This window comes from Oryzias melastigma, linkage group LG23, assembly GCF_002922805.2.
Source record: "Oryzias melastigma strain HK-1 linkage group LG23, ASM292280v2, whole genome shotgun sequence".
Taxonomy (NCBI): domain Eukaryota; kingdom Metazoa; phylum Chordata; class Actinopteri; order Beloniformes; family Adrianichthyidae; genus Oryzias; species Oryzias melastigma.
Genome location: NC_050534.1, coordinates 19510127 through 19520279, shown reverse-complemented (window position 1 = coordinate 19520279; position 10153 = coordinate 19510127). Strand labels below are relative to the sequence as shown.

The 10153-nt window shown below is 38.2% G+C and overlaps 2 protein-coding genes across 5 annotated transcripts in view; one reads left to right on the top strand and one right to left on the bottom strand.

Moving 5' to 3' along the window:
- Nucleotides 1-8060, bottom strand: part of tbc1d30 (TBC1 domain family, member 30) — a 31649-nt gene extending 23589 nt beyond the window's left edge. Inside the window, exons 1-3 of one of the 4 annotated variants that reach the window (XM_024286504.2) lie at nt 7882-8056; nt 7273-7802; nt 1887-2051 (exon numbers count right to left, since the gene is read on the bottom strand). In XM_024286504.2, coding sequence (XP_024142272.1) covers nt 1887-2051; nt 7273-7732 — 625 coding nt within the window. In that variant the 5' untranslated portion in view covers nt 7733-7802; nt 7882-8056. Of the gene's footprint in view, nt 1-1886; nt 2052-7272 lie in introns of all 4 variants that reach the window. The other 3 variants (XM_024286544.2, XM_024286495.2, XM_024286513.2) reach the window with 3 other exon arrangements.
- A 1045-nt stretch (nt 8061-9105) lies between these two features.
- gnsa (glucosamine (N-acetyl)-6-sulfatase a) overlaps nt 9106-10153 on the top strand; it is an 11660-nt gene continuing 10612 nt past the window's right edge. Inside the window, exon 1 of the mRNA XM_024286060.2 lies at nt 9106-9437. Within this exon, the coding sequence (XP_024141828.1) occupies nt 9285-9437 (153 nt within the window). The 5' untranslated portion in view covers nt 9106-9284. The remainder of the gene's footprint in view (nt 9438-10153) is intronic.

Here is a 10153-nt window from a genome sequence, read left to right as displayed (position 1 = left end):
TAAAGTATTAAAACAGCCTCATTGTCATGTCTGAGGGGAAAAAACGGGAGAGGAACCAGTTAGAAAAACAGAAGATATTTTATTGTGGAGGAAATAGATTTTGGACTTTGTGAAAAAGGACCAAAAGTTTGAGAAAAAAAAAACTATGTAAATGTGCGTATATGTGCATCTCAAGTTTCCACATTCAAAACTCTTGCGGTCAAGCGTCGCTTTGCTAATTTTCAAGTCTATTCTCTGTCTCCTTGTATAAAAACACCGTTACGGCTGAGGCTGTAACTGTTGTTTTGTCTGTACTTTGAGTGTTTTGTCGTCTCGGTTCTCTTTTGTCGTGTGTTGGAGGTTTTCTGTCTTTTTATTCCTTAAATTTTTGCTTGCAGTTTGGTGCCTAAATTGTCCAGAGCAAGTGATCTTTTAAATACACCCTCCTCGTCTTTTCGAACCTCTCGATTGTTTTTGTGTAGTTTTGAGTTTTTTCTGTAAACAAATTCACATCTTTTTTCAGTCTAGGTTTGTTTGAGAGAGTTTTTGAGTTGTTGTGGTATTTATTTTCTTTTTTCCAACCTTTAAGTCACATCTTTCTAAAAGCCTCAAGGAGGGGGTGTAACACGAATTGGGGGCTCGTCCGGGATATATTGTGATTTTAGTAATGGGTTTTCTTTATCCTACGATTTATGACCACAGAAGTTAAACCAGTTGAGCTTTGACGAATCAGGGACTAGGATTTGTTGGTGCCGTTTTTCTCCGTGTCAGAATCCGTTGGAATGATGTTAACGGCGTAAATGGTTGAAGAGTTACGGTAATTAGCACCGCTCCGGTGTTAAAGAGTTAAAATGTTAGCATTCACCAACAGAAATTCCTTTAAAAAAATAAATTCATCCCTTCTTTTCTGAGCAACAAACAAACGTTACCGTGTTTTTGTTCATTTTCCTGGTTTTTGTTTTTATATTTTGGATGAACTTTAAAGCCAAGAAGAATTGCTGAACAGAAATAGAGTTCCCTGGTTTACATTTTTTTAATTTCCCTGCGGGAACGTCCCAAAAGGATTAATAAAGCCGTCTATCCATTACATTCTATGAAGAACCTGCAATAGGCGAGTCTGCAGTTAAAGTCCTCACTACACACTTTATCCACTTTTCAGACAAAAATGAAGATTTTCACTTTTTGTTTAAACTTTTAAAGTTTAAACCTTTGTATTAAAATAAGTCCAGAATTACAGAAAGAAAACAAAGATCTGTTTCAAGTGAAGATTTATATAAAACAATACACGTTCTGAACAGGCGCACTGAGGAGATGGATTGACAAACGTCTACAGCCAATCAGGATGCAGAACACAGAGTGCTTAAAAAAATAAACATTCAAATTGAAGAAAAACGTTGAAAAGATGAACCGTGATAAAGTGAAGGAGATTAAAAATGTCCTTAACAAAGGACTAAGTTTCACTGCTGGTACTCAGAAGGATTTGATTTAATTTTCTCATTTTTTGGTCTTTTATTTAGAAATTAAGAGTGAACAGCATCTTCTACAACCTATTCCTTTGAGCCCAAACAGAGGATGTGGATTCACATCAGTTCAGTGTAAACCAGAAGTTCCTGTGATTCTGGCTAATAAACTGACTCAGGTGATTCCATCCTGGTTGACTGAACATCTGGTTTAAGTCAGCATCAAGCAGAGATCTGAACAGGTAGGATTGGAGCTCCTGAGGATCAGGGTTAGAAACCCCTAGCAGCTCATCGCTCCGCCTCCAACTCACCTGTAAGAACCCACCTGCAAACGTTTACGTTCTCCAAACCCACAAAGAACAATACTTGTATTCATAGAGAACTTTATGCTTTTGAAAGGAACCAAACAGCTGAAGACGACGTGAAAGCATCAGCGGCGTTTCTTACGTCTCTTCTGCGACGCGGCCTGGAGGCACGCCGTCACGATGTCGTAGTTCTTCTGCAGCTTGTGGTGAAGGCGGTCTCTCCTCCTCAGCTGCCGGATCAGTTTGGCCGACTGCAGACCGCTGCGGTACTTGACCTCCTGGATTATCGAACGCAGCTCCTCCAGATCTGAAACGGAGGAACACGAGTTCAGGAACCACTGAAGGAAGCCGTCAAAATAAAAGCTTCTGTGTTTTTGTAGAGCTCTGTTCATCAGTTACATCTCCACAAGCAGATAATCGACAAAGCGGTCTGCAGATTTACGCTGCAGGCAGCAAAAACCAGAACACCTGATCCACAGACGGCCACTTTAGGGAAGCATCAGCCTCAGAACCAGACCTCTGTTCTAATGATCATAAACCAGAACCGCGATGGAAACCAACATCCACAAATCTGTGGTTTCAAATAAAACTTGGATTTCAAAGTATGAAGGAGATGTTGATGATTCTGGACGGAAAATTAGACTATCTTTGATTTTTGAGTTTATTTTACAGGTAAACTTGTGTGTTTTAAAAATGACAAAAACTAAAATCTTGTTGCTGTAGCGGACAACCTTAAAAATACTATTTCTGTTAAGATAAAATACAAAAAAAAAAAAAAAAAAAAACAATCATCCAAAATCAATAGAACAAATAGTCAAATTTTTCTAAGAGTTAATTAATACAATTTTAAGGTTTTTGTTTTTGGAAGAATAAACAAATATCAATTTGATCTGAATTTAGAAAAACATCTGTAATTTATTGGCTAAATGTATTCATTTTTTTCCATTAAAGCTGCAGGTTTTAGAAAGAAACTAGTAAAAAGTTGTATATAAAGCTGCAGGTTTACTGCTCGTCTTTTTCCTGCAGCTCAGCTTTAAACATGAGCAACACTGCCCCCACACGGCCAGCTGCTGTAACTGCATGATGCTTCCAGACAGTTTAATTCTGACCCATTCCCAATAAAATTTAGTTTTAACATGTTCTTTTAGCATTTTAATGATGATTAGGAACATTTATAGAGAAATTTTAGATCAAAATTGTATTTTGAATCAGGAGCAGACTGAAAATGCAGCTGGAAAAAGATCATATTTGTGACAAAGAAAAAAAGTTTGTGTAGTTCACTTGAGAAAAATTATCTTCTGTGCTCGACACAGAGCAGCGCCCGGTGTTACAAACGTGCCACAAAAAGACATCCAATCATAAACAGACAGCTCATCAGTCAACAAGCTGATTGGAATTTCTGACCAATCTGCATCAACCTTTATGTCCTTATCTGTCATTGGCTCTTGTGCCGCATCTCTGTCATGAAAATTGTTTTGATTGCACGTATTTTGAATTTCAAGAGCAAAAATTGTTTCTATTGTTTCACTCCTGTTTCTACGTCACAATTTTGATCTTTTCCAACATTTTTTGTTTACTCCTTAATCACTTAAATCAGGGGGGTCAAACTCAATCACACAAGGGGCCAAAATCCAAAACACACCTTAGATCGCTTACTCAAATTTTTTAAAGTTTAGAACCACAACTTTTTAACATAATTATAAACTAGATACAGTATATAGCATTACCTGCAATAATATTAGTGTGAATGCTGTAAGCTTAATTTGGCCGCTAAAGATGCTAGTGCTGATAGCTGAAAACGCTGAAGCTAATAGCTGAAAACACTGATAACTGACAGCTGAAAACGCTGATAGCTGAAAATGCTGATAGCTGAAAACGCTAAAGCTAATAGCTGAAAACGCTGATAGCTGAAAACGCTAAAGCTGATAGCTGAAAACGCTAAAGCTAATAGCTGAGAACACTGATAACTGACAACTGAAAACACTGATAACTGACAGCTGAAAACGCTGATAGCTGAAAACGCTAAAGCTGATAGCTGAAAACGCTAAAGCTAATAGCTGAGAACACTGATAACTGACAGCTGAAAACGCTGATAGCTGAAAATGCTGAAGCTAATATTCGAACTCTGGTCGCGCCCAACGCTCAAATTGCGTTTGGTGTAAACGCAGATTTAGGCTTTTATNNNNATAGCTGAAAACGCTGATAGCTGAAAACGCTAAAGCTGATAGCTGAAAACGCTAAAGCTAATAGCTGAAAACACTGATAACTGACAACTGAAAACACTGATAACTGAAAATGCTGAAGCTAATATTCGAACTCTGGTCGCGCCCAACGCTCAAATTGCGTTTGGTGTAAACGCAGATTTAGGCTTTTATATATTTGGGGGTTGCTTTGTCAAATCTTGTAGTTGCTATAGCAACCCCAAACTACCACCTGGCGTAGAAATTATGCAGGGTGGGGGAAAAGCTTCCTGCTCCAAGCTTTCAGCAACGGGAGAGGGAAGTGGGGGTGGGGTTACTCTGTGTGCCCACAACTCAGAGGTGAACTTCTAATGAATTTATGCCGCTCTGCAGAAACTAGGTCCTAGAAAACGACACAGGTTTGTAGTTAAAAGACGACTGGGAACGCTTTGAAAAAAGATTAAAAGATGACCGGCGTGGGATTTTACTTGCTCAGATCAGACTTTTTTAAAATGTATTTATCCATAGTATATTCCCATAAAGAATCACTGAACAATAAAACAATCAGATCAGCAAAAAAACAATTGGCTTTTAATTCCTGAAGCTTCTGTTGATCCAGAGTCCAAACGGATGAAAGCCTCGTCTCACCCCATTATATATTTTAAACCCATTAAAGAAGGAATTCTGCGGCTGCTCTTCATGTTATCAGCGTTTCCTCTTCCTGCTCTCTGCATTGTTTCTGCAGATTCTGACCTAGCAGCTCCGGGCTGTGCCAACCCACAAAGGAACCACGGCAACAGGCGGCTGAGAGGAAATAGGAGCCACCACTGTGTTTAACATTAAATCCATCAATACCTTCATATCGTCGTGAATGTCAGAACTCAAAAAGCCTAAATATATGATTTTTACTACAACAATATTCATATTTCTCTTCAAGGTAAATATTCTGACTTTATTTTGTGTTTGTTTCACTTTTTAATTTTATTTTAATGGAGCAGATATGTAACCCTTCCGCTCTCCTTAGTTTGTTTACATTAAAAGTGGGGTCATCTGGACCCCCCAAGACAGTGCGCTGAACTTTTTTTTATCTTTGATTTTTGAGTTTCACTAATGTCCATGACAGACATAAAATCCTGTCCACCTTTGTCATGGAAGGAATCACATATCAATATGTGGTTGGAGTCAACTGGACCCCAAAGAGAGCGGAAGGGTTTTAAGGAAAGTCTTTATCCAGGCATGATTAAGCTTTATAATTTAAAAAACGAGCAATTTAATGGAAACAAAATGAAATTTTTAGTCATGAATATTTCATAAACCATCCCTACACTTTTTTATTAAGGAACAAAAATAGAAAACTGGTTCAATAATTCAGCTTTTAGGTGCAAATTTTTAACAAGCCAAGACTTATTTTGGTTTTCCCAAATTCCTTTCAGAAAACGGAAATAAAAATGTTGAAATTGTACACAGTCGATCACAAATATGTCGAGACTTAAGCAGACGGACTTGTTAGCAGCCAGGAGAAGGAAGTAAAAATCAAAGCAGAGAAAGCATTCAGCAGCAGAACAGCATTCCACAGGTTTGTATCTCCACTGGATCTGTGGGAACGTTTCTCTAACACCACAGGATAGAAACACATCATTGAAGTCCCATCACGATCCTCTTGGGATCCATTTTCACAGCGTTCCTAGTCAACTACGATGATGCCGTTTTAAGACAAAATGAAAAAAACCTGTCGTCTTTCAGGACTTCATAACAACAGGGACATCATGATCAATTTTCAAACGGTTGGCACTTCCGTGGATTAAAACGGACGCCATCCATACGTCACTACTAAATCCGAGTTCCTAAATGGTCGACGTTTAACTGATTTAACTTTTGATGAGCGTTCAATGCTACGTTTTGGACGTAGAGCCCTGAAACTAGCTTAAAAACTTGCGTAGCAACTTGTAAATGCGAGAGTTTCAAACACGGAAACTCAAATTTACTTCGAGACATTTTATTCATACGCGTTTCCAAGACTGGTGTGAGCTTTTCTGTAAATACGACCAAATCCCAGCCCCTGATTGGTCAAAGAATGACAAAATTAATAATTTAATGCCTAAAATATAACTTTAAGCATTTTTATCGGGTTTAAGTTGCTTTATTTGAGCTGATTTTTTTTAATAGTTTTTGCACAGATTAACTCATCTCCGCAGCTACTGCCCCCTACAGGTGGAGGTCAGCATAGACTCTGAATTAATTATACTTTAAGCGGAAAACAGGTTTATCAATTTGTTTAACTTGAAAGTTCAATAGCCACACATTTTATACGTAGAGTCAGAAAACAGTCGTAGAATCTTGCGTAGCTACGCGTGAGTTTGAGAGTTAACGCAGAACGTTTACAGAGTATTTTAAGGAAGTGGTCGCTTGATTGTGCGTTACCGAGGGCGATGTGAACGTAGCTTTAGAAATTCAACTCCAAGTCTGGGGCGAGATCGTTGGCGTTATAAATAGGATATTTTATTTCAAATGTCTTTTTTTCGTCTGCTCTTGATTCACAAAAATTTGAATACTTTATAATTTTCTTTAAATATTTCCTCTATCATTAGAAAATTACAAAATTACATGAAGTTTTCACTGGAATGAGTCTTTGACTGATTTATCTACATAACTTGTTAAGCCGTTTGTAAAGATTTTATTGAAAATTTTAGGCTAACAAAATGACTAATTTAAAGCTTAAAATATAACTTTACACAATTTATCAGCTTTAAATTGTTTTGAGCTCAAAATACAAATAAAATGTTTTGTCTTCAAAGGTTTTTTCTCACTCTAACTTATCTTTGCAGATACTGCCCCCTTTAGGTGGATGTCAGCACTGACTCCAAATTTAGTATACTTTAAGTGGGAGAAAAAGGTTTATTTCAATATATATTAAAAAGTTGTGTAAACCTTTGGCACTTCTGGAAATTGAAACCAAATCCAAGCCCCTGACTGGTCAAAGACTGACTCGAAATGTGAGTTCAATAGACACATTTTCTACTTGTATCCTGAAAACGGTTGAAAAACGTACATAGATTTTTCAGTAAATAATCAATTTTAAGCTTAAAATATAACCTTACACGTTTTATTAGCTTTCTTGATTTGACCTGAAAACATTACAAATATTTTGGCACACACTAACTTATCTTTGCACATACTGCCCCCTATAGGTGGAGACTGATATTGACTTCAACTTAGTTATTCTTTATTTTATTCGTTTTTTTTTTAATCTAATTAATGTCTTTTTAATAGGGGGTATATTCCTCCCTGTTCCCCTTTAGAGCCGCCCCTGGTTTCTGTCATATCTCCACCACGTGTCGTAAGCATCACCTTTCTGGGCCAGGTAGTTCATCTGGTGCCTCCGGGTTTGCTTCTCCTGCAGCTCCTGGAGGAAGCTGGAGCCGGAGTTGCTCCTCCCCAGGAAGGCGTCGGAGCCGGACGCCTCGGTGGAGCTGTCCCAGCTGTCCGCGCTCCTCCTGCCGCCTCCGCTGTACGTCTCGTACAGCTCCACCAGCAGACAGTCCACGATGGAGGTCTTGGGAGGCTTCAGCCCATCCTCCCAGGCTGCGGAGCCACCTGCCGCGCTGCTCCTTTGGGAGGCGGGGACGGAGGCCCGCTCTCCCGGAGGTGATGATGTGTCATTCGGACACTCGGAGGTCCACCTCTGGAAGCCGGAGAAGTCCTCCTGGAGAGAGGCGCTCACAAACACGCCGCTCTCCTCCTCAGAACACGAACCTCCGTCGCATATGTCGACTTCCGAAAGTTCCTCCCGGCTCCGCTTCGACGTCATTTTTTCACCAGCAACTTTCCGGGTCAAACTCTCTGAATTTGTGGTCGTTTCATGCGGAATATGTTCATTTCTTAGGAAAACGCGGCAGAAGTTAGAAAGTTTCCTCTGAGCGCTTGGAGGAGGATGTTCCTGGAAGAATCCACTCTCACCTCTAAACAGGTGGAATCCTGCCTCGCGCGCGGGTTCTCCCTGTCTGACCGCTCGGAGCTGGAAGTCCCCGCCCCCCTCTCCAGAACTGCACAGTGGAACGGCCCACTTAAACTTCCAAACGGCTGCCAAACTTTCTTCAGGTGCAGCAGGTGCCTCGAGAGCCTGCGTCGACCAATCGGAAGAAGCCGAACAGAAATCGTCCAATGAGCTTCGTTCTGAAGCGGACCTTTTATCTAATCGGAAATTGACGTTTTCTTTCAAAATAAAGCAAAAATCCAGGTATTTTCACATTCGCACATTTATTTATTATAAATGATATATAAAATTGTGGAATTTGTCCTGTATAAAAACACAGTTCAAACAGTATTTTATCCCAAATAAAACAAATACTTTCTTCAAATTAATGGCAGATGAAAAAGGAAAAAAATAATTACTTTAGAAAACAGGAAAATATATTTTTTAAAGTTAAGATACATCCAAATGTTAAAAAAACAGAATGTAATATCTCTCTCTCTCTCTCTATATATATATATATATGAAACATTTTTTAAAATGGTGTGGGATTTAATTCTTCACTCTCCTTTTTCAAGCAATGAATCAAACTTGGTATTTTTAATTGAATAAATAAATAAGTAAAATTAAAAAATTCTCTATTTTAAAAAACACTTTTTTGTTAAAAAATATAATCAAATTCTATTTGACAAACTTAATATTTAATGGATTCGATGCTCAGTTTATTGCACAAATAAGTCCACATTTGTTTATTTTTTATCAAGATTAGTTATTTCAAGAAGCTAGCATCATCTTATATTATTTTCCAGTCAATTTTGGAGATAAAGTTTTAATTTTTATTATTTTTGTTTGTTTGGTTTGTTTTATTTCACTCAACATAAAGCAACTTTTGATGACTTCTCATGTGGAAACTTTTATAAAATTAAACTTTTCAGAACTTGATCATCATTGTTGACAAAACAGGTTGAAAAAATTAAAGTATTGGCTAATTAAAGCATAAATCAACAATAAATATAAAATACATACAATGATTCATTTCCCTGTGTACTTAACTTGAATTATGTTTTCCAATAAAATTTGCTAATAGCAAACAATACATGTACTGAGTCTCTGTTTCTTAATTGTGTACCTAAAATAATCCAAATTCACTCGAGTTTACCTAAATCTACATGTGTGAATTTATTCTGACGTCCAGAGATCAGCTGATTCGAACTTCCGGTCCTGTCGTACCACGTGACCCGCACACACGGAACCGTTGTCGCGCAGAAACTGGGCCGAGCGACGTTCTGGTTCTCCTCCTCCGCGGCTCGTTAGCTGGATCCAGGCCGCAGAAACTTCGCGGAGCTTCGGACGGACGCGGCCGGACCGTGCGGTTCGGTCCCCGGAGGACATGATGGGGTTGAAGGGTTCGGGTCTGCGGAGTCTGCTCATCTGCGTCACTCTGTGGACCGGGCCGAGCTCCGCTCTGTTCGGCCACGCGAACCGGAGACCCAACATCGTCCTGGTGCTGACGGATGACCTGGACGTCCTGATCGGGGGGCTGGTCAGTGGATCCACACCCCCCTCCCCGATATGATGTTTTATTTATTGATCATGATCGATTAGAACCGATATTAGTATCAATACAGTGACTCAGCACAATCCTGTTTGGACTCATCGATTAGGAACCCGTCAGGCAGCAGAACCCCAGTGTTTGCACAGAAATCAGACCCGGAAATAAACATTTATTCAACTTAATCCTAATATATATATATATTTTTCCAGTGAAATAAACAAAATTAGTTTAGAAATTATGTCATGATTTGAGTAAATCTGTCATTAATATCATAAAATAATAAGCTAAATAAAATTAACCCAACTTTGACCAACAATAAAACGACATCATTATGTAATTACTATAAAATAACATCCAACAATTCAAAAGAAAAAAATCTAAAATACATAAAAAGTTCTCAGAAAATTAATCTTGGCTGAAGGACTTTAAAAAGTAAATAAGTATAAAGCATTTTGCTATCAAACTTGTTCCATATTTTGTTTATAAATGTTTATTTCCTCCTTCGGTTTTCCATGTTCCCTTTGCTGCCTTTAATATTTCTGTGACACTAATTCCTTTAATGTTTTTTTTAAAAATAAAACATCAGCTATTATTTAATTTCTAAAATAATCTCCTCTTATGTTAATGCAACGCACTATGATATTATTTAGTTTTTTTAGGCAAATTGATCACAAAATACAGCTACTTTTTTTCCTGTTTTTTTT